This window comes from Urocampus carinirostris, chromosome 16 (assembly GCF_059441175.1).
Source record: "Urocampus carinirostris isolate Australia breed hairy pipefish chromosome 16, RoL_Ucar_1.0, whole genome shotgun sequence".
Classification (NCBI taxonomy): Eukaryota; Metazoa; Chordata; class Actinopteri; order Syngnathiformes; family Syngnathidae; genus Urocampus; species Urocampus carinirostris.
Window position 1 is genome coordinate 18,698,383 of NC_142364.1, and position 25,311 is coordinate 18,723,693.

A 25,311-nucleotide genomic window follows, 5' to 3' on the forward strand; every position below is an offset into this window, starting at 1 on the left:
GATCTTAAAGGGACAGTATGTAATATGTATTGCCTCCTATTGGTACAAAAAAAACATAAATTTGAATACTGGATAAGAGAGACAGGAAAGAGTTCTTTGAAATTGTGTTGTGATGAGGCGGCTTTTTTTTGCGGATCAAGTTCTCTCGTGGCCAAAACTACTCACGGCTTCAAAACACCTCAGCCACCCGGATGTTAGCGTAGCAACATCCCAGTGAGTTGTGAGAAGATACTGATTCAATCAGAATCTTTCTTGCACATATATTCATTTTTGAAACGTCAGCGAGAAAAGCCCGGCCTGACCCGAACGTAATGATTGACATTTATTAACCAAGTTGGGACGAAATTAATGTCGGACTTAAGTTCTTACCTTTGGTGCACATCCACGACCCCCCTCCCCTTTACCACCACCAAACATCTACCTCATGCCTAGTGCGAGTGGCAATGCGTGTTTGAAGGAATTTATGTCAACTAACAGAACATTGTGTTCGATCTCCAGTTGAGCCGTATCATTTTCACTACTCGCAGAATCCCAATATGGTCGGCTGTGAACACACAAACTAACAAAAATGTCAACCTTGCGCCAATACCTAATGCGAGTCATGTTTCTCTCAGAAAGAGAATGTTTCCTTGGCTTACAGTAGCTCAAGCACACAGAAAATATTTGTTCTCTTGAGCAAGTTCCATTTGGACGATTGCATACTGAATATTGCCAAACAACCGCAAAATTCTGAAATGATTGGATACCGTTTGATTTTGTGGCAACTCTGATAGACACAAGACATTATGTACACGTTTATAGCTGATCCTTTAATCTACTGATCTATAGTATTGTGGTTAGAGGTCAAGTCAAGTCAAGTCACATTTATTTGTATAGCTCTAATCACAATATGTCTCAAAGGACTGCACAGAATTACAATTACACCATCCCCTGATCTTAAACCAACATGCGGGCAAGGACAAACTCAAAACCTCAGCATGAGGAAAAAAGAAATATTGAGAAGGGGCCTTACAAGTGGTAATCCCCCTTCCAGGAGGTAAAATCTTAGGCCAGGGCCCGAACTCAACCTAAAATTTGGGCCGGGTTTTGACTTAAAATTGTCAATCATTAAGTCGGGCCAACCCAGGATCTCTCTTGCTGTTTTTTTTTCTCCTCCGGAGGATATAACCCGCATATACTTACTTTTACTCGGTTAATAATTTAGATGACTGCTTTTTACCTGCATTTGATTAATATTTTCGGAACTAATAGTACTTTAACTTGAGTAACACACTTCTGCACAGCAGTTCCGCCAAAGTTATACTATTCAGATAACTATACCACGAAGAACATGTTTACCAAACTCTGTTCAACTCCAAATCACAAAATCCAAAGAAATTTTCATCTTCGGTGTCATAGTAGGAGATGTGCCGCTTCCTCTTTCCACCTCTACATCCCTTATGTTAGACGTTATTTCCACTTCTCGCCAATAGCCTTCAAGTTTTAGAAAAATATCTATTTCTAGTTTTATTTCACTATTTGCAGCTTGTAGTCTGCAGAACATGATTTACTTTTTCGGTAAATGGTCTGCATTTGCATTTTTTGCATTTATATAGCGCTTTTCAAGTCAATGAAAACCTCCCAAAGCGCTTTACAATGTGCTTCACACTTTTCCCTTTTCACTAACTAACCGATAGCAGCGTCAGCCATGCAAGGCAACTACCTGCTATCGGGGCATTAGGGATTCAGTGTCTTGCCCAAGGACACTTCGACATATAACAGAGAGAAGCCACACTGTCTCTCACCTCATTGGTGCTTTCATGATTTACTTTTCGGTAAATGGTCTGCATTTGCATTTTTTGCATTTATATAGCGCTTTTCAAGTCAATGAAAACCTCCCAAAGCGCTCTACAATGTGCTTCACACTTTTCACTAACTGATAGCAGCGTCAGCCATGCAAGGCAACTACCTGCTATCGGGGGCATTAGGGATTCAGTGTCTTGCCCAAGGACACGTCGACATATAACAGGGAGGAGCCGGGAATCGAACCTGCGACCTCTTGATCCCAAGACGAGCGCTCTACCTCCTGAGCTGAAGCCATTTCGTTCAGTTTCATTCCGCCGCGGTACTGGGCTTTGGTACTGCGCTTTGGAAATCATATTCGAGTTGGGACCGAACCTGAGGTAAACCCAAAGGTGCGTACTTCTGCCGAAGCGCACACCAAAGTAAAGCCCCATGTTTACTTTAGGCTCTGTCCCTCAAATCAAGTTAATCGGTCGGGTTCAGGCTGATATACCCGCGGGCCGGGTCAGGCTGAATTTTTTAGGCTGATCTTACCTCTAACTTTGGTGAACTCTACGACTCCATAAATTGTGCTGCACAAAGTGGTCCCTGTGCATGCCAGCAAAAACTATGCCAATATAGAGAGGCAGTTAAAATAGACAGTGTGGCAAAACCCCAAGCGTAATCAGTAAGATACATTTTACACAGCGGGTGGAAAATTGGCAGGAAGGCCCGCGACTGTCATCATAACCGAAAGGATGACAACTAGGCGGCGCAGAGCGGACCGCAGAGTTGACGTGAGTCCGTGTAATGAATCGAGAAAAAAACTGGAAGAAATGCTGAGTCGGAACTCGTTCTCGCTTACATTCGGGGTAAGTCGAACCTTTATCTTTGGTTGTTGCCAAGACACAAACTTGAAAGCACCAACGAGGTGAGAGACTATTTCCAAGGAAACATGAGATGAGTTATTTGAATGGCAGTGTGAAAATAACAGACTGTATATTAAGAACACAGGCAAGGGTCATGTTGAGATATATGGCCACCAGGTGTTCCAAGAATGCAAATACTGTGTTGTGCTGCAAGCTTACAAGTCAAAGACATCTTTTTTTTTGGTTGGATTCCTTGAAAACTCATTTAATCCTTTTTACAAAGTGTAATCACGGTTCATTATTGAAATTTACGAGTTTGACGGCTTTATGCCAATTACTTATTTACTTAATGGGCAGTGGATGAGTTAAATAATGATTCTCAACTAGTGTGCTGTGTAACTTTGTTTAATAGTCTTAGAAAATCGGACAAATAATACTTAAAAATAACTACATTAGTGGCATCTGGAGGAAATGTTGCTTATTATTGGTTGGGAAACTGCTCAGCAGGTTCTTCAGGTAAATTTCTATGTTTTAAATTAATCAATTAATTTAATTTTTAAAAAATTAATGAAATCATGCATTTCTAAACATATTACTACATTTAAATTAAATTTTGATTTAAAGTAACAATTTTACAACAAAATATGAAGATAATAAAACATATAAAAATGATTTTTTTTTTTAAAACATTTTCTAAAGGTCAGGGGACTTCAACGTGGTGCCTGTGGGCACTAGATAGCCCCCTTAGACCACCTGCGTAACCTGCCAACTGGCTCTAAAAAAGAATAATGGGTCCTTGTGATTTTCTAGGAAACTGATTTCAAACTGACAAGAGGTTTAGTGGTTGACTGAGCCTTTTTTAACTCCTAATAAAGACAACCTGGTAATAACATAGTAACCACGTTAATTGACGAAAATCAAATCAGACCGGTAGCCCTTTATGGTAATCAGTAACAAAAAGTAGCTCTCAGTTTGCAAAAGGTTGGCAACCCCTGCTACAGGCAGTATGCCCTGAGACTCATTCAAGTATAAAAGTGTTCTTAGGCTCAATAAAGAATGAGAACTACTAAAATAGAGCATTTAAAAGGACAATAGTCATCCGCTCATAAGAATATCATTTAATTTCTTCACAATTGTACTGCTGATTCCACATTGTCAAACTTTATTGCAACGCAACTGCCAGTACATCTCTTTAAAAGACTTCACCTCATGTGAACTTCTAAACATGTCCAAAGTCTAAAGCCTACCATATGCTTCCTGATTAAATAGAAATATTTACACTGCAAAGTGTATTACTATGGTGGCTCTTATAAAACCAATTTGTTAAAGATGGGCAAAACCTGTACTGCAGAAGGGGTGGCTTTAGTTACTTTTGTCTGTTTCTGAAAAGCTCCAATTTGCAAGCAAACATATATTCAAATTGTTTGTTCCTTTGGTATTAAAATATGTACCATATTTAACTCATGCTATTCCTTAACGTACATGATATTTTAAAATATCATTATAAAAGGTTTGGCTTTGCTCATCAGTAGGTATCAAGACTCTGGGAAGGATTTCAGTATGTAACATTAGATGGCAGGAGTTTTCTTGGGAATGAGTATATTCAAGAAACTTATCAATGTCCAATTAGTGTTTACCCAGTAATGGTATAAGGTGGAAAAATACATTATTTTTCAAATGAAAGATGAGGGTTCAAGCTTTCTTTTGAAAAATTATATTTGATCCTAATCTGTCGTTTCAGTCACACGTGAAAAATATTACTAGAATAGCTTTCTACCACCTACGTAATATTGCGAAGATTCGTTCGATGCTGAGGTTTTAATTCATGCGTTTATTACTTCTCGGCTTGATTACTGTAATGTATTGCTTTCTGGTCTCCTGATGTCTAGCATTAAAGGTTGCTATCCCAATCAGATGCAGAGGTTTTAATTCATGCGTTTATTACTTCTCGGCTTGATTATTGTAATGTATTGCTTTCTGGTATCTGGTGTCTAGCATTAAAAGTTTGCAGCTGGTTCAGAACGCGGCAGCTAGACTTTTGACTAAGACCAAAAAGTTTGAGCATATTACTCCTGTATTGGCCAACTTGCACTGGCTCCCAGTCCACTTAAGATGTGACTTTAAGGTTCTCTTATTAGCATATAAATGTTTGCATGGGCTTGCACCCTCTTATCTCTCTGATTTGATTTCCCCTTATGTTCCTGCACGGAGTATGCGCTCGGAAAATGCCGTCTACTTGTGACTCCGGGAGCCAAGAAGTCTGCAGGCTCGAGAGCGTTCTCCATCCGGGCCCCGGTGTTATGGAATGCCCTGCCTCCTGAGATAAGATCTGCAACCTCAACGGAAGTTTTGAAATCGAGGCTTAAGACACACTTCTATTCCAAAGCTTATGATTGATGCCCACCTCATATTCTGTATTGTCCTGTCTTTTTCCGATTGCCTGCCTGGCTGATACGAGGGAGAAGGACGATTTGAGATGAGTCCGCGGCATCGTCGCTGTCCTGCACTTTCCGGACATCTTCAACATCTTACCTAGTGTTTACTATTCTGTGTACAGTAATGCTAATTGTGATTCACCCTGGTCAATCCTGGAAGGGGGATTACCACATGTGAGGTCCTTTCTCAAGGTTTCTCTTTTTTCCTCACACTGAGGTTTTGAGTTGTTCCTTGCCCGCATGCTGGTTTAAGATCAGGTAATTGTGCAATTGTGTAACTGTAATCTTGTGCAGTCCTTTGAAACATGTTTGTGATTAAAGGCTATATAAATAAATGTGACTTGACTTGAAATGTCCTATCCTTATACAACTACAGAGAAAGATCTCTGTATGCCTTCAAAATTGAGTAAAAATGGCAAAAATTGGCTGCCACCAGCAATTCCTATTTGAAAGAAACGTCAGGCATTGAAAAAGTTAAATGCCTTTTGTTCCTTTGGTATTAAAATATGTGCGGTATTTAAACTTGATGTCAAAGTTCAGCAAGTGTGCAAGATGGTGTTAAAGATCACACATTTGTTGCTGATTAACAGATTAACAGAAGTCGACATCATTTTCACATAGGGCAACAGGGCGTATCTGTCTTTGCATTGGTTTGCATGGCAAGCAGCAACAGAGGATTGGGAGATTTGGGAAAACAATGATCCTCTCGTCTTGGTGGTCGCTCCACTTAAACAAAAGTGAAAGGCTGTCACTATAAAGCGCCATGACACCGATAGCATCGGACAACATTGTCACGGACGGCTTGAAGTGGGGCGGAATGCGCTGCTCCACTTTTGGGCCCGGGTAGTGACATAATGGGCGGGCTAATGAAATAGTCATGTGCTCGCACAGAGCATGACTCAGACCCCAATCAAAGTTAGCAAAGTAATCCCATGCAGACCGAGTGGGCTATTTTATAGGTGGAGCCGTTAAAAGTTGAAACTGTTAAGTATTGGCTTTGAAACCCATTGGTAGCGAAGCTACGTAATCAAGGAATTCACTATCTGGGAACAGGCAGGCAAGGTGTGCCTGCCTAACTGTAACCTTGAAGATTAGAAAAGCTTGAAGAATGAGAGGACAGGAAGTTTGGATTTAAGAGTGGAAGGCGAGCACACCATCACTGCTGTCAAATGGTATGACAACAGGGCAGTCATACTTTTATCATCCTTTGTAGGACCAGAACCCGTGCATAAGATTCAGCACTGGGACAAAGCCAACAAAACCTACACTGAAGTTGACAGACCTTACATTGTGGGTCTCTATAAAAAATACATGAGTGGTGTGGATTTGTTGGACTCCTTTGTAGCAAAGTACAAGTATGACATAAAATGCCACCGCTGGTACTTTTATATCTTCTGCCACACTCCCCCAAAAAATGACGACATGATGTGTGGCTACTATTGATATTATACATTATAATGTTTATCGGGCCAAGTAGGCAATCAACCCTGCAAATAAGAACTTAGTCGTTCTCTACAATGGAGAGTGAGTACAGATACAGAAATCCTACTCACCTAAAAGCCTAAGAAAGCCAAAAGACAATTTAAAAAAAAAAAAAAAAAGCGTACTAAAACCCAATTTATTTTAAAACTCTTTCATTTCTGCATCATAGGTCTCCCACAAGAAGAAGTCCAAAGAATGTTTTGCAAGTGATTTTCTTTTAAATCTGGGCTGTACAGGGTTAAAATATCAGTGTTGGTAAGGCAATGCACGTAACAAACTTGACTTAGAGATCATCAGACTTGGGAAGATAGAGATAATTTGCCCTGGTTGTATTTAATCTCAGGGCCATATATACTCAAGTGCCATTGGTTCCGACCCCTGGCTTAGGGACTTGAAAAAATAGGGGAAAACAAACAAACGACGTCCTTTCCTGTCCTTAATGTCAAAAAAGCACCATTAAATAGGTTAAAATGGGAAATGGACTAAACTTCATGTTTCATATTTTTTTCTACACTTTTATCAGTCTGAAAGCGCTTTCACCCACCCATAGTGTAGTTCAGAACTCGACCAGCACTGAAAATAAATTGTCCCTACAAGTTAATGTGTTGAGAACTGTCAAGATTGGTATTTACTGACCCTCCGTTTGCCTCTTGGGATCCAGAAAGAATGTGACTGAGCATGGCACAGTTGCATGCTGCTTTGCTTTGCCCCAGCAATGCGTCAAGGACCACTAATCCCGCCATGATACTGTAAACCGGCAACATCATTGTTCCTTTGTGTGTACTGGGAAATGGAATAACCCTCAGTTCCTTTCCAACTTTCAGTTGGGTTGGAAAGTGCTTTTTCCAAACGCATTCTCTGTCAATTGACTTAGTCAATGCAACAGGGTGTGGATACGTGTCCATTCTTCCCTTGGCTGTTTTTAGCCAGACACTCATTAAGACATAGTGTTTGCTGATAACACTGAGAGTTTCCTGTTTATCCAGGCCAGAGGTTGCCAGCAGGGACAAGAGAGTTAAAGAGATAGGGAACAGGGGAGGAAGGGGCAAACTGGAAAAAGAATGTTCAAGGGGGATCAACCCAGAGTCGAAGAGATGTATAAATAAATAATATTCCCTCTTCCTTTTCAGTTAGCACTCAGCATATTTCCTTGCACTTAATGTTCAAACCACAGGTTTGTGTTAAATTCCAGAAAAAATACACACCGGTTAAGCACCCAAGGATGTTTGTTTACATGCTGGTTTTTACTCAAACATGAGTGATTGCTGTGCTTCTTTGAACTTCCCCTGTTCTGTTAAGGAAAAACAAACACTAATCTTGAACCTGTACTTCCTAGGGTACATGTTTATTTTTATTTTGGATTATTTTTATCAACATGACGGTCACTAAGATCAGATGGAACTGGATGAAAAAACATTGACTTTCCAAAGACCTGACATTTCCTTTCAAAGTTTAAGCTTTTTTGTTGATGCAAGGATAAAATGTGCTTAATTGGACAAGTTATCGACTTGAGATTTTACTGAGTTTTTTTCACAAGTAGATTTCTTAAATGGCTACACAAAACAACATTTTTGGGGGGATTGAAATACAAGCTGCAGGACAACTGAGGATAAGAAATTATTTGACAGGGAACATAGATGTAGAGCAAAATATTTTTGTCTGTGAACAATTCTAAAATAAGTGGTGCATTTAGTTCAGACTTAAAGGCTTAGCAAAAAAAAAACGGAGAGAAAATTCCTTTTTTTTCTCTTAACAGGTCTAAAAATGACCACAATAGTCTTAAAACTGCAACACTCAAGATAAAATCCAATGGGAATAATGTAGTTTTTGAAACAGCATGCGTTGGTTGAAAGATGTCAGGAAGGGGATGACAGGACGTGCGTATGCACGGAAGAATCAAAGGAAAATAAATGGCCAAGGAAAGCCAGACACTAACTTAGAATTTCCCTGGTCTTTGATTGTCAGTAACGGCAAACGCCTTATCTGCAACAAAGCAGACCTTCTCAAATGTCTGTAAACAATAGAATCTTTTTTTTGTTCGAGCAGCAACAAAAGAATTTACTTCAACTTATTTTTCAACATCAAATCTGAACTCCACATTAACATAGAGCATTCTGTATTATCAAGCATCATACTGCTTGGTGTATCCCAGATGAACAAATGATCAATCCTTTGGTGCCACTCGTAAAAGTCTCACGAAGGTTATGAGCGGGAAACAAACCATTCCATTTTAGCAAAAGGAAGTTGGTGTTAAAAACAGAGATTACAACGCATCTCCGGCATTGTTGCTACAAGTCAAGACGACCAGAGGTTAAAAATAGCTGTCAGGCAACACTTCCTTTAACTACTAATAGCCATTACTGCCCTATAAATAAAACAGCGCTGAACTTTAAAAAATAAATAACAGCATCATCAAGAAGGTCTGCTTATCAAACCAACAGTGACCTGGAGCTTTTTTGACACTTAATTTACATTAATCAACACACGGCATCCAAGAGCTCCGGCATAGACAGGAAACAGGCTTCATTTGGCTACTTGATACAGCGTAGCTGTAAATCTGTCATTTTTAGAAATTAAATCATCACATACAACTAAACACACAGTATGGTAACTTGGGAAGCAAAAACAAGAAAAGCCACAAATCAAAGCGTTCCCCAGCCAAAAGTCACTCGTGAAGGAAAATTCTCTTTTTTTCAGGTGAACTTAGACGAACTATTTTTCCTTCAGTCACATCCCAGCCTGATATATTGTTTTAGTTAAACCATACAGGCCAATCCAAACAAAATGGTCAAAATGAAAACATGTCGCCAGGCAGTTCCTTTGATTCAAGGAAATAGACAAAAAAAAATCCAGCCGCAAGTGAATTGGACCTCGATTCCACTACCAACCCATGAAAAATCTTGGTTATCATGTGGTTGTAGGGATCAGAATAACTTCAACACAGATAGATTTTTCAAAAACTTGTAAGAATTTGGCCTGTCACATTCAATGGATCTGTAAACAATCAGGAATAAATTAAAGGTACAGCTTTAAAGCATTTACAAGCCCTTTACTTCACTTGTATCCCCTGCACATGGTTTGCCGCTGTTGTTATTGTTAGTAGCTACCGATTCACTCTTTGCAGTCTTTTGGTGTCACTCACCATTTATAGCTAGTCAGGTAAGTAAATTTCTGGTTTGCTTTCACAAGTTATTACCATTCTTTTTATAGCTTCTCCCACTAGCTGCCAAAATATGTACTCCTGTTCAAACTATTAGGGGTGTGATAAAAATTTGATTCATGCGTAAATCGCAATTTTAAAATCAACGTTTCTCCCCGGAATCTGTACATGACCGGTAAGTAATAATGCGGAAAAGTAAACCGAACTTTTTTTTTTTTTTAAATTGTATTTCATCATCTTACAGTGTTAACTGTAAATAGGACTAATAAAGGACCATATTGTAGCTGTAAACCTGTTGCGCAGTGTATGTTCTCATTGTTATGTTGTCATTGTCTCAGTTGAAATGAATGTCAGCTTCTGGACCTACTGACACAAACTGATGTGGATTGTTTGAACATCATTCATGGTTTATCATCCTAGAAGTGTATGATTTAGGTTGCTTGTTTTTAGGAAAGATAATTAAATCGCAATCATTAATTATATAGAATCACAAGACTTGGAGAATCGCAATTACCTTAGTACTGCGATACAATCGAATCATGACCACAGCACATTGTCCCACCCGACTAACTATCTCCAGCTAGTGTCCAGCTTATCCGGTCTTATGTTGTTGCTCACATGGGGTTCATGCCCCGTGCTCACCAAAATGCCTCTTTTCTCATGAAAGAAAATTCAGAAGTAGGCTTGCAAATGTTTCTTAGTGGAACCCTTCAGAGCATCAATAGCACAACTTTTTCAAGTGCACTTGTTCGGTTCTCTTTTAGGATACAGCAATTTCTAGTGGTGAGTTTGTTCCGCTATGTTACCACAAATTCAGAGACCTAATTCTTTGTTTTTACTGGGAGTCTTGTTGCCACATGAAAATACCTCTAACAGGTCAATCCAGGAACTAGCGCTGGCAAGATTGCGCAAGGACTGTGTTTCGGGGAACTGGACCATTAATTGCGCTTTGTTTCCATTTTTAGATACATGAATGGCCCCTGGTGTACTTAATTTATGGGATATTTTCCATTTGCTATCACTTTGCTTCTCTCATCTGTCCATAAACTGACTTTTAACTTCCCTTCATCAGTTCCTGGCAATTTAGTAATAAAAGGAATGGTATGTCTCCCAATATGACTTCATCTCACAACGGAATCAGACTCTTGAGTCATGCTCACTGCATGCGATGCCATTAAACTGCTCAACAACAGTAAAAACTTGCGACAACCAGACCTTGCATTATTATCAAGTGATTTAAAAAAAAAAAAGGGGGGGGGGGGGGGGAAATGGCAGGCACAGAGAAACCAAACAAGTGAAAAAAACATTAAAGTGAAGCTATCACTGGCTTTTATTGCATTACCCTTAACTCAGTTTATCAGACTAGTTTGTTCGAATCAGGACAACTCTGTGGACTTTTGTTTCCTGTCTCCCTGGCTTAGATTTGTCAACACAGACACCCGCCCTTCCTCCCCCGTATTAACAAGGGTTTCTCCCTAAGGCTTTACTGTCACTCTCAGTATTAATACGCTTTTTCTGCACCCCGCCAGGATAAACTCAGACTGGCCACATTGAGACAGTCTGGGCCAAATCAAACAATCACTACCACAGAGGCACTTCAGCTACGTAAGAAATCATCGATCGGCGAAACATTCGGTCACCACAATGTCAAGCCCCAAATTTAAGTGGGTCTATGTTTCCCGTCAAAGTGCTAAACTGCATCTACAGAGTAATACAATGCCCCTGTGCCCAGGGCACACAAAGTATTCTGCAGAAATGTTTTCAGATGATCAGCATGTGACCGACCCCAAGTCCAGGCAGCGCCGCTTTATTTAACGGGGCAGACATTCCATCATGCTTGATAAGGAGTTTGCCATTCCCGGGATATTTACACAACCTAAATTAGACACGAAAAATGTTATTGTTTGGTCGGGCGTCAGACGCTATACGCCTCCCTCTACCCCGGATTAATTGATGCCATGGAACAGATGCGTGTAGAGTGAGATGAGATGTAATCCGTGCATCAATTACATAGCAACTGTGTGTTGTGTCTGCACGTACAGTATACTGGGAAGAGTAATACAATGTACTGTACGTGGATATTACTGGTTGAAGAGGTAGGTGCTTAATCCTACCTAGTCTGGCAGCTGCGGGAGATCATGACAATAAATGAAGGCCAGTGCGAGAGGACCATTGACAACAAAAAGCGTGAAAACACAATGCAACAAAAGGCTGCATATATTAATGTAAGTATGTGTGCCCAAAGCTCATCTAAATAGTACTAAGTCAGAAAATGAATCAACTCACATCTAACATTCAAAACCAATTAAAATGCCCAGTAAATTAAACATATTTTTATTAACAAAATGTAACACTCAATGTTAATAATCTCCTGGTAATTTTTATGATCTGGTAAGAAGATTTTTCTGTCTGTTGAGGTTATTTTTTGTTATCTAAATAATCTGCAATTCGAATATGTATTACCCAAAAACATTGCCATCAGGCAATCAACATTAAAGGAGAAAATTGGTTGATCTTGGCTCTTATAGTTTCAATGTTATAAAATAAAAACCTCACCGTGATGGTGTTATTATTTAACATCACTAATTTAGCAAAAGAGGACATTCAAACCACTTACCAAAACTCAAATGTGTGTAGAAAAGCAACTGCGTTGCCTAAAGTCTATCAGGAAATGTAATAAAAGTTTTTTTTCATGCCCAAAATGTTCTGCTCCACTTGCCATTTGTGTTTGTTTTAAATAATATGTTCTTGTTTTTAGAGGATTATTTGTAAATTAATTTTTAAAAATATACTGTACTTAAAATGACACAGCCGCCATATCTGATCAATTTGCTTATTATTTTTCTTTTTATTACTGTATTTTCCGCACTATAGGGCGCACCGGGTTATAGGGCGCTACAATGGGAATGTGGACAAAACAGTCAGATAGTTCAGTCCAACTTATTACCCCCTTAACATTCCGAAAGCTTGCAAAGAAGCAAATACGTGTCGTAGACACGTGCGGATGCGGTGTCCGTACGATGTCACTCAAATGCATCGTTCCAAATATCATTCGGAAGGTTAAAGTCTTGGGGTTCAAGAAATGCCAACCATTCCTTAGTTTCTATTTCCTTTTTCGCTCGCAACTTTACTGTGCATATGACAATAAACACTTGGAATTGAGTTTAATTTAAAAAAAGACCCATCACAGAAACATTGATATCACTCTGAAACAAGATACTGGGAAAATATATAGCCGGAGTAGCTCACCGAAGTCGTTGCGTTCAATAATAATGTGCAACCATGGTCCTCTTATATCCGTGAGTGTAGTAAATCCAGGAGAGTAAAATATTTATTTAAATACAGAATGGTAAAACATGTTTCCTCTATGCCGTAGTTCTACCCAACATGCGATTCACATTCATCTTTTTCAGCCAATTGCAGGCTTTGTTTTGCCCCTTTAAAGACTTTAGAGACTTTGTGATTAAGGGCTATACAAATAAACATGACTTGACTTTAAGTGTTCTTTTGCTTATAATATTGTTTTACCTCTGGACCTTTTCATGCAACTGAGGTCTAAGTGACAGCCATTCATACATAGAAAGGAAAGAAAGCAAAGAAAACAAAGTAAAGAAAGAAAATAAATGCAAGAAAAAGAATGGAACCAACGGAATGGGAGAATAAGGAAAGAAAAAAAACAGTAAATAAATAACAGGACAGTTGATCATAATTGCTAGTTAAGAAAGTTTTTTGTTCTTATGTTCCCAGCTATCTTGCAACCTATATAAACAGTGTATAACTTTATGAATTTAGGACCAAAGTTGTTTCCCCTTCGTGTTAACCTATTGAGCGTTATGTGTGTTATACTATTAGAATGGTGTCTTGTCTCCTTAAAGGTTTTTATGCAAGAAGATTGCTACAGCAAAATCAAAAAAGAATTATTATTGTGTTTGACCTAATCGCATCCAAGGAATGTGTCTGTGAATCTGACCCCCAAAAGGCATCCAAGCAGGAAACAGAAAATTATTCCTTATGATTTCTGCTGTGTTATGGGTCAAATGGTTCATCATGTCCCATTGAGTCTGTTTGCCAAATCCTCTTCCCATAAACCAAGATTACACGTCTGGTTGCCCTAACACGCATACACACATTCAGCTGCAGGAGGCTCTGACTCACGTTGATCTTGCGTAACTCAGTGTTATAAAGCAATACAATTGTTGCACTATTTTTAAGTATGGGCGGAAAATTAGTGGCTAGGTTTGCAGTACCGAAGTCTGATAACATATTTAAATTGAATGTAGGAGCTGAAAATAGAATGCGGCAAATCTGCTGGAACATTCACTAGCAGTATGGTTGCTTTTTTTAACGGTTGGTTTGCTGATTATTAAATATTGTCAACATGTCACTGCAGAATCTTGTTCCTCGTTGAACGAGGTTTGCTTTAAATAACCAATCAGAGGATGGTGAAAAAGAAAACCCCTCCAAACTCTTTGCATAGTTTAACTTTCGTCAGACAGCACAATTGATTCTGAAGGCCCTGGGAAGATTAGATTAACTAAGCGGCACACGGGGAATGAAATCAATGGGACCAAATAATTTCATCAGCATGTGCGAAGTGGAAGCAGTGCAGTTTTTTTCATATCAGTGAGGGAAAGAAAGCAAATGAGAGCGCAAACACAGTCTTTGAAATTTGGGTTTTTTGTAAGAAAAGAGGGAAGAAAATAGACAAAATCATGTGAGGTGTGGGAGGTATCTACATGGTCTTAATTACAGTTTAATAGTTGTAATATTACCTGAGCAAGGCAATAACCATAATGATCACTGTTCAAGAACTCCACCATTAACCTCAGAGCCTATTCGAACCATTTTGCTAACCAAAACAGCAGGACTCATCAAGCAAGACAGGTCTCCCAGATGAGTGTTGTGAAGTGTCTACCATTGAATTTAATTTGAGCTTGTGTTGCAAAAGAAACTGCAGTTTACTGGCACAAGTTCATCATGTGATTCCGTAAACCCGACAGCTACTTCTTTGTTACTGATTAGTGCGAAGGGCTACCGATTTGATATCCATTTCTAAATTAACTTATACAACTACAACATTGTTTTTACTGTATGTTATTGGTATGTTATAACTAGTTTTTTTTTTTTATATGAGTGGGGCTAATACTGATTGACACAAAAATACATTATTTGAAAAAGCCACAAGGTAATCAAATAAATCCACTTTACAAAACATTTAATGTATGAAGTCAGTTTTATTCAGGTACCACCAGTAGCCTATATTAGATTTTTTAGCAAAAGAGGGATAGAATTAATTCAAAGAAAGAAATAATAGCAATGTTCTATAATTTGCTAAAAATAATCCGAATTTATTTTTATTGAATGTTTTAATATCAAGCATTCAAACTACCACACTACCATCAGCAACTAAAGTGCAAGAAGAGGTAATGTACAGCAAAAACAAATTCACAACGCTTCATCTCAGGGGCCAAAAAAAACCTGCTTTAGTGATGTAGCTGACTATAAAGCAGCCAAACAGTTTAATGGCAATCCACTTTTTAACTTTAGTTGCCATAATTTCAATGCCTCTTTCTAGTGATTGCTAATATTATAAGAATATAAACTAAGCAAATGTTAAAAAAAAAACAAAGCTTGTTGTAGAAATCAAACATTTTATCCAAACTAAAAACAAAAATTTAGTTTGATGACACAAAAAAATGTAATCTGAAGGAAAACATTCTTTGGGTAAATGACAAAACCCAGAGTAGAACCAAAGGATTGCTTAAATTCTATTGTGGTCGCCTCATGGTTACGATGAGAAGCAATGGAATGACTTTTTGGCTTTGGGGTTCAAACAATGTAACATTCTTCTTTAGAAAACGACCAGCATTTATTTTGATCAACCGATTGTTCAAAGCAAGCTGACAGTTGGGGAAAAGTCTGCATTGTTGTTGTCTCTTTGAATAGATTGCGAAGCAACGGACAGTGACAGGGAACAAAAGTAGGCCAATCAAAGTGCTCAATAGAATGTGGGAGTGAAGAGCCAACGCTCATGTTTCCAAGCAACATTCACATCCCTGACACGATTTTTTTTCTGCTCAGGGATGAGGTTACCATTCGTGTGTCAAAAAGGTGAGACGGTTGGACATTTCTCACAGTTCTACGCCAAACTCGACATTTTTTGCCGCACAATGGACGTGGTTGTTCTTCCCCACATAGACGAGTGAATTAGCAATCATTTACTTTCAGCAGTCTGAGAGCCCAGGCAAACGGCAGGGATTGATATTTGGCTTTGCAAACTTTACGAAGCGCATCTATAAAGTTTTATTTATGTATTCACGGCTTCTTAATGCCCGTGAAGGACTTATACAAGATCTCTGGAGACTTATTCTGTTGAAACAGTCTCTGGCCTGCATTTGGTAGCTAGCGGTATTAGCAATTAGCATCGCTTTAGTTGCTGGCGACGCTTAAGCCGCTACCATCAATTCAGCTAATGCTAGTGTCTAAAAGACAGACATCCCAAAAGTCCGGCCCGGGGGCCAGTTATGACATTATGACTGGCTCACGGGCTCCATTATAAAACAATAATATGTAGCCCGCCAGTAATGTTGACAGCAGTATAGAATCGATTTTGGGAAAAAAAACACATTTTACCTGATGTTAGTAGCCCATGGCCACCTTTTCCTTGGCTCTCTGTGAGAAACCTTTCTCAAAGGGGGAATTTATTAAAGACTTTTCAAAGAATGCTAGGCTGAATGGTCGGCCCACACATTTTCAGCTTACCAAATCAGACCCACTTTCTGAAAAAAATGGAGACCCCTGCTCTTAGACGTTCAAAATCAAATGTCAGTTATTCAAAGTACGGTACATACAACAGCAACCACAACAACAGAATACCACCGGACAAAGTGAATAACATCAGACAGAACACTTGCGATAAGGATTAGATATTTAGGATATTTAGACCAGTGCCTAATGATAAATTGTGTAACGTTTGATAAAAATCAATTTTGACTACTTAAAATTAAACCCTGTCCAGAAAGTAGATACATTTTCTAATATGTAAGTTATTTTTTTTTTAGATATCACTATTAAATTAATTCCAAATTGTTACATAGTAGGGCCATCATTGTAGACATGGCAGATAATTGCTAATGCTATTTTTTTTGTTTTATTGCTTAACAGTAAAACATTTAATAAAAAATGAATTTGCACTATTTAATTAAAACCATGTTTAAAGAGTAGATACATTTTATTTCGAATGTAAAATGTTTTCTTTTTAATTAAAACAAGAAAGGAAAATGACCGGATGTGCAAATAAGTCTACCAAAAAAAATGAAAGGATTTTAACAAATCAAATCATAAATTTTGATTTTAAAAAAAGTCAATACATATTCTGCCATGTTCCCTACTTAATATTGTAAAATTATGTGGAATTTTTACTGGCCATGCAAACCGATGTTGGATTATGATGTGAAGATACATCAATTCATCCGCTTTTTTTTCCCAGCAATGATGAGAGATATAGTTTCTTTTTTTACCTCTGACCTTTACCAGTCAAAAAAAGAAAAACTTTTAAAATGTTCCTTTAGTAAAACACAGTAAAGCAGATTTACAACCATATGGTCACAATTATTTCATGCCATATCATAAAAAGATCCCTACAGAAACAAAGAAAAGATCACTTATAATATAAGGATAATGGATTTCTTCATCTTGAAAACTGTGCTTTTGATAAGGGTGTGTTTTTATATCTACAGCTATGTGCCCTCATGTTGCCAGTTGGTTTATGTTTCACTTCAACAACACACGATTCAGCTGTGCCCTTTATGTTACTTATGCAATTTGAAAGTAAAAACGTTTCTAAATATTTGTTGAATTCAAGAATTGGGAATCTCCCTTGTAAATAAAGTTGAGTCTTCTGCCTTCATTATATCATGTGCCTTGGACTCAATAAGATGAAATACCACACGGTGCAAAAGAAAAAAAAGCATGCGAGTGCTCATAAAGTGTTGCTTCAGAATGAGTCGATTGTACAGTGAAGCCCCTAAAATGAAGCCTGCGGAATTTGACCCAAATATTTCTCAAAAACGGACCAGCAGTGTACAATAGTCCTCAGTAAAAAGAGTTATTCTGTTTATTGTCACTTTTACTAAAAAAAATCTATATCTCGAATTTGTTTTTGTTTTTGTTTTTTTTAATTGTCCCTCAATGGTTTATTAAAGAGTTTTTTAAAAAGGGATGATTCCAGTGACGCGCAGTGAGGTTTTTATCTGGTGAGGCACAGTCAGGTTTACAAATAAATGAACCTACATCTTCTTCAATCTTTTGATGGGCAGAACAATATGTAAACTGTAGCATTGAGAAAAAAAGTGTTATTTTCTTATCTTCTGACTTATCAATGAAAACTATTTGCTGCTCCTTTTGCATAAAAGCAACAACAGATGGGTAAACCTCCATTATGAAAAAAAGTCCAGAAGCAAGAGAATTGCCTCACTCCGCATCTGCAGATGCTCAGCATTTATACGTTATATATGGCTCCTTTAAAATAAAAGCATCAATAAATAGGGAATCTTCCATTATAAAAAATGCCCTTACAACAATCGTATATTATTAAAATTCTTTCTGTGTGCAGTCTTTCTTTGTAAATATATCATGTTTCCATGTGGGCACATGCGGCTTATAGTCAGGTGCAGCTTATGTATGTACAAAATGGTTTTCCCTTTAAAAATGTACTGGGTTGAGGGAATAGTAGTGTTTTTAAATCCCCCTTAAATATGTCAAGGATGTTATGTTTTCCCCCAGTGATATATGTAGTGATATCAGTATTGTCACACATGTACCAGAAGTCTTTGAGTGGCAAAGTGGGCTGCGACGTCAATGTCCGGCGCAGCTCTAAGGAGCGGATTGATCCTTTCCATCCATCCATCCCATCCATCCATTATCTGCACCGCTTATCCTCAGTAGGGTCGCGGGGGTGCTGGAGCCCATCCCAGCCATCTCCGGGCAGTGGGCAGGGGACACCCTGAACTGGTTGCCAGCCAATCGCAGGGCACACAGGGACAGACAATTCGCTCGCTCATTCACACCTAGGGACAATTTGGACCGGCCAATTAACCTGACAAGCATGTTTTTGGAAAGTGGAAGGAAACCAGAGTGCCCGGAGGAAACCCATGCAAGCACGGGGAGAACATGTAAACTCCGCACTGGAAGGTTGGTAGCTGTATTTGAACCCATGACCACAGAACTGTGCTGCTAACGCGCTAACCACCGCCCCGCTGTGCTGCCGGATTGATGCTTTACACTGAAAAAATTGCGACCAGATTAGGAAGATGGTGTATCTGAGTCAGATCAGGATGCTTCTTCTGCTACTGGTAGCCACGAAAACCAGTACTATATTTTTAGGGTAGAAGAACAAACCCCAATCCAAAATAATTGCCTGGAGAAGGATGGGCACTGGAATTGGAGCCCTAATGACCAGGTGAATAATAGATCAGTAAACGTACATTTAACTAAATTGTCAATAAATATAAATACTTAAAGCAGGGGTGTCCAAACCTTTCAGAAAGTGGGCCAGATTTGGTAAACTGAAAATGGATGAGCCTGGCTTTCTGTGAGAGGTTTGCATTGCTTGGCAATCAGCGTTGCAACTCCGTGGCATTATCATTTGACCTGCAAGATCTTGTGAAAAAGCGCTTCTGTGCCGTTAAAACGACTTCCAGTTGCTTTACCTTTTCACAGCATTCGTTTCTAGTTAGCTCTTTGTAGGAAGCACGTTTTGTCTGGCAGTACCTCTTGATATTATATTCTTTAGAAACAGCCAAAATCTCAAGGCAAATTAGGCAGATGGTGGGTTTTTTTTCGGATTTCAGTGGGGAAAAAAAAAAAAAGACTCCAATTTCCACTTGTCTTGTAAGCGGCAGACCTCACGGTCAGCTTTCCTTTTTTTTTATTTACAGTCGCTATGTCGGAAATGGGCTGGGCTAAATCTCACACAGAATGCCAAGGGCAAGGTGGTGAAAGAGCTACTGCATTCATCCGGTGATATGGTGAATTTATTTATTTTGTGGTACAAATATATTTTATACTGCATTCAACATTACTGGCAGGCCAAATATTATTCTTTTTATGACAGATGCCACAGAAAATCTGATCACGGGCCGTAACTGGCCAACGGGACGGACATAGGACATGTCTGGCTTAAAAAATGTGCACTGGGCCTCTCTTAGAAGAACTGCTATATCATGTCTTAAGGTTGACAGGAGGGTATAATACAAATATGGCAATCCAATACTGGCAGACGTTCTGGCAGGCGGTTCTGCTTCCTGTTCCAGTACAAGTAAACCAAGAACCCCCCAGACTTTATCCGTCTGCTCTTTTGCACTGTTGCCATCAATACAACGCTTGAATCAGACGCAGCAGAGACGCCTCACTTCCTGAGAGCGTGAGATTGAATCGTTCTCCCCAAAAGATGGATTCATCAACAGCAGTGTGAACTTTCTCTGGCCCGAAGCCGGGGCTCCCACACTGCGGTTCCCCCCTCCCACCTCAAGTGCCATCAATCGCTGCTTCTCGGTGTTGTCAAAGCATTTCGTGTTACGCGGAGCTTTACCCATGTGTTTTCTGTTTACCAAAGCACGCAGGGTGAGAAGGGGGCGGAAATAAGCAGATCATACGTATACCGTACTTTCTACACGGTAAGGTGCACCGGATTATAAGGCGCACGCCCCCCAAAATAGTCTTTTGTGGTATATTTGAGAAGGCGTACTGGACTATAAGGCGCATGAAGTTAAAACTACAGTAAAAGCTAGCGTTGCATAAAAACTAAAAAAAAAAAGATGTAGATCAAAATATTTTTTTAAATGAAGCACATTATGAAATCGGGTTTCACCACTTAAATTAATTTTAAGAACAATTAACTTGTTAAACACAAGAGGGTCACACTATATGTTTCTAAAAGGCAGAACAGTTAACGTATGGCGTATGTGATATCATTTAACAACATTTTAAACGAGAACAGATAATTATATGAAAAACCGAAAACAAAAATTTTTACTCAAGTAATCACAATATGTTTCATATTTACAACTATTGTCAAAGGCAACATTAAAAGAGAATTCGCAAACTACTTTTTCTCTGTATTTTATTTGCTTTTTGATCCTTTAATTTTGTGTACACCGTATAACAATTTTTGAACTAGAATTCAGAAAACACAAAGATTTTGAGTAGGCCGACCTCGTCTTGCCCAGTTTGACCCCAATTCGAATCATCTCAGTCACAGGTAGCAGACGACAACGTCATGGTAGATTGCCAATATTGTTGCAGTATTTTACATAGGTGCCACATTGTGTTTATAAAGTTTATTATCGCTTAACAAGGGGGATTTGCGGTCATTAATAAGGGGAGCAATTGGCTGAGGTTGACAGGTATACCACGAGCGTTTGAATGTTGGTGTCTGATGTGCCATTGTATGTTCTGTGCTTCTCGTTTTCTTTTAGTAACAAACAACAATCATGTTAACCACAAGAAGGAACCCGAAGAACTCTCTATATGTCCTTTAAAGTCAAAACAGTTGCAGTATGTAGTATAATTTCATTGTAACTATGCATTTCCAGTTTTATCCACCATATTTTCCGGTTTATACGGCATTTGGTATTTTTCGGTGCGTTTTATAGTCCAGATAATATAGTATTATGGTTCAAAATTAGTTTATGTTTTCCTGGCGAGGATTTTGGTCCTTTGAGCAATAGGCGACAGCTTCCCTAGGCTCGCTCGTACATGCACCACTCGCTTATTACCAAGTCAGAAGCATCTGGTGTAGTACTTACATCAGTTTTCCTGAACTTGGCTTTAAGACTCTTCATGTTCGTTCTAGCAGTCCATGTAGTTGCTCGCTCACTCACAGCTGGAGGAGAGAGAGGGGGGGAAATAAGACTTTTAGATGTGTTGTTTTTGTAAACTATAGTGTCATTTGATTGACAGCAGTCAATCAAGACTTTTCACGTATTCCCCATGCAGCAACAGGCAGCTCAGAGGTCTACTGAGCACATGCTATTCTAATTTCGACCTCCCTGTAAATGCTTTCCAGCTTTTTATGATTCCCTCTGGATCACCTCAAGGACGTCTGGCAACCGCGGTTCTGCCTTACTTACCCAAGCAAGCCAAGTTTTTCCTTAATATTTCATAAGTTTATTTATTTTGGCTGAAATTACCTTGTTCTTAATCTAATAGTTTACATTCTTACATTTTTGTCTGGTTATTACTTAGAAATTTGTTGAAAGCTCAGCAGACATACTGGTGTTGGACCCGACCAATCCATGGTATATTGTCGGAAGAGTCAGATTTTCCATTTTTCTTGAGCTTTGCATTAGCTTTAATTTCTTTCTTGGATTTCGAATTGTTTGAATCAATTATTGGTTGATTATCACATTATTTGCAAACTGTGTGGACGACGGACGGACGGACAGACATACAGCTGTTGGACTAGAAATTATCAAAATCTTCAGCTTTTCCCCCTTCTGCAAAATAATTATAATATTGGTCACCACAAATTTGTATGTGTTATTTTAACAATGTTGGGACCATTTTGCAGTGTGAAACTGTCAATTAATAGTAGAAAAAGTAATCAATTTGGGAGGTTTAAGGGATTGCTTTGGAAAATTATAGATGTTCTTGTATATTTTTAAAAACACAATATGGACCAATATAGTACTCATTTATAATTGTTTTTTTACAATGATAAATTTGAAAACATGTTCATTTTTAGCATACCGGGAATCAATTTCAGGCATATTTTGTTTTCCTTTACCTGACTTGCAGGGGGGGTCAATAAGACACATGCTGACCTATTATCAAGGAAATATAAATTATATATTATTTTTTGAAAGGTTATATTTATTCTGTGATGAAGCTCTTATTATGCTTCACAATTTTTCGATTTTCTTGATCAAAATTGCTGAATGATTACATTATATTATAAATATTATTCATACAATCAGTGTTTAACGCATTACTTTGCCGAGTCTCTGGAGATGCAGAGTGACGCACGCAACTCTTTTGCCTCATGGCAGAGGGCGATAAGGGGAGATTCTGATTTGGAACGCAACTCAGCCATAAACAATAGAGTTAGAGAAAGTATTAGCAAGCTAACAGCAAATGAAGCCATCCAGTATTTTTTTCTTGCATGTACTTTTTTTCTTGATGGAGGATTTCCTATCTATTGATGCTTTTATTCAGAAGGTGTGCATCGACATAATGAATATGGATAATAAAACATTTTATATAATGCATTCTTGCTTTGCTAATCAAAATGATGAATATGATGTAGGTTTATTAGTAAATCTGACTGCCTCACAAGACAAGATCCTCACCACACCCACCCCACTGCCGATTCATCTTAATAAAATACAGAATGAAGGCAATATTGTTTGTTGCAGCCCCAAACAATAAGTTGAAAAAATAAAACGTTATCTCTATGCTAAGGGTTACGTATCGCTTTCTCTCTCTGGCAATCAAATGCTGAATAAGGGGAGGTTTTATATATTTGTAAATATGATTGCGCTTTACCAGACTCATACCTCACCTCACGTCAGTGCTGATTCATCAAGGAAATACAGAATTGCTTCAGTAATAGTTTGCTCCAGTCCCAATTAAAAAAAAAAAAAACTAAATATTAAAATTGAAAATGTCTTTCTGACAATAGCTGATCTGCTATCAGTTCCAAAAAGGGGTTATACGTCTTTATATATTAATATTACAGATACGTTGACTGAAACCTACTCAAAATATACGATTTCGCTTTTCTGGTTGACTTTTCTTGACATTTGTGTTAATTGATCATGTTTAATACAGCCTGTCCGTAAAAACGATTGATTTAATATTGGGTAGGGATCCTTCGCAGCATTTTTCCACCATGCAAACATTTGTGGGGATGACATGAACGTATTTTAAACGTTTTTTGATCATTTGGTATTGTGCACGCCGTATATTTTTTTACAAATATATACACACACATGTATAATGAGCAACACGTAATTTACTGCAAGTGGGGAAAGAACTAAGAACGATGCTGAACGAATTGTTTGTATTGTTTACATGGTAAATAAGCTTGTTTGCACAAATTATTCATGTTTTTATTCGACACAGCTGTAAGTGTTGCATTTGTAAGGATTATTTGCATCATAAGAGGAATTGCGATCATTAATGAGGAGAGCAAATAGCTGAGGTTGACAGGTATGAAGTTAGCAACCTTTTGCATTGTGCCAGCTAACGTTGGAATAGAGTGGTTGCCATGCAAAACGCGAGAGTTGTTGCGAGGAAATTGCGTCCATTTAATTAAAAATGTTTTCAACTTACCCTCTTTTGCTTACGGAGTAGAGGAATTGGTGTTGTGAGTTTCTTCTAATGGGAGCCCCCAAAAAGGTGGTTGTGGGGGGTATTAGCTAGCGAACAGCGCCTCGTTGTTCTGCCGCTCGAGTGGAGTGGAGTGGAGTGGAGTGGGAGGATGCAAGGAAGAAAGCTGGAGAAGAATGGAGTGCTGGCAGGCGGGCGTACCGAGTGAGTGACACACTGGCCCGGTTCGGCCCCGGCAGCGAATTGAAAGTTGGGGCCGTTGCTGCTGAACGACCCCCGCCCCTTCCCGCCATCCACACGCGAGGCTGTTGGCCGTCTCCGGAGTGTGACGTCACAGCGGGCTCTCGTGACCGACTTTGAGGGGGCGGTGGGGTCTCCTCCATTGTGCCTCATTCGTGGGGGGATTTGGGAGCGCTTGAGAACCGGGAGAAGCTCAACAACAAACTGCACGTAAATACAGATTATTTTGCAAGTGTGATTTTTATTTAAATAGAGCTTTTATATTACAATTTTAGACAAAAAAATAGAAGATTTTAGGAAAACAGTTGCTGACTGAAATGTTGTCTTACTCAGGGCCTCAAAGAGTTAAATAAAACTTTATTCATCAAGACAACAACCATATGTTTTTAAATAATAAGCAAAAAGATACACAACCTATCATATAAACGTACTTGCGTGACATTAGAGGTGTCCCTAAAAAGTTTATGTTTAAATATTTTCTCTATCGAGTATGAGTTAACAATGACCAACTGACAGGGTTGGGTAGGGTTACTTTAACTGGATTACTTTCAATTACTTTTGGATTACTCCAATACCAAATATGCTAATAAAAGACAAAAGAAACTAAATATGAATACAATTACTAAATTTTGTGCAGGCTTGGGGAGTAACTGAATACATGGAACGGCAAAAATGATGTTGGCAAGCTGTTTGGATTTATTTTCATTTTGTTTCTGTCGCATTTTATGTTAGTTTTGCCGGGGATCAATGAGATCAAAGCCAGGAGAGAAAGCTTATCACGTGTTGTGAGTCATAATTGTATTCATATTTAGTTTCGTTTGTCTTTTATTAGCATATTTGGTATTGGAGTTATCCAAAAGTAATTGAACGTAATCAAGTTAAAGTAACCCTACCCAACCCTGCCAACTGAGTTCAAAGAGCCTTTTTTTATTTTTTCTACAGCGCCTTTCTTCTCTTATTCTACTTTTATCCCAGTGTTTCAGCTACAGAGTGCATTATGCTGTATGAAAGAGGGCGTAGGGTTATAGGGGAG

General features: G+C 38.6%; 1 protein-coding gene across 2 annotated transcripts in view; it reads right to left on the reverse strand.

Moving 5' to 3' along the window:
• rai14 (retinoic acid induced 14) overlaps positions 1–24,310 on the reverse strand; it is a 57,438-nt gene extending 33,128 nt beyond the window's left edge. For both annotated transcript variants that reach the window (XM_088320353.1, XM_088320352.1), the window contains exons 1-2: positions 24,042–24,310; positions 21,515–21,591 (exon numbers count right to left, since the gene is read on the reverse strand). In XM_088320353.1, the coding sequence (XP_088176479.1) occupies positions 21,515–21,550 (36 nt within the window). In that variant the 5' untranslated portion in view covers positions 21,551–21,591; positions 24,042–24,310. The remainder of the gene's footprint in view (positions 1–21,514; positions 21,592–24,041) is intronic.
• Between the last annotated feature and the right edge of the window lie 1,001 nt (positions 24,311–25,311).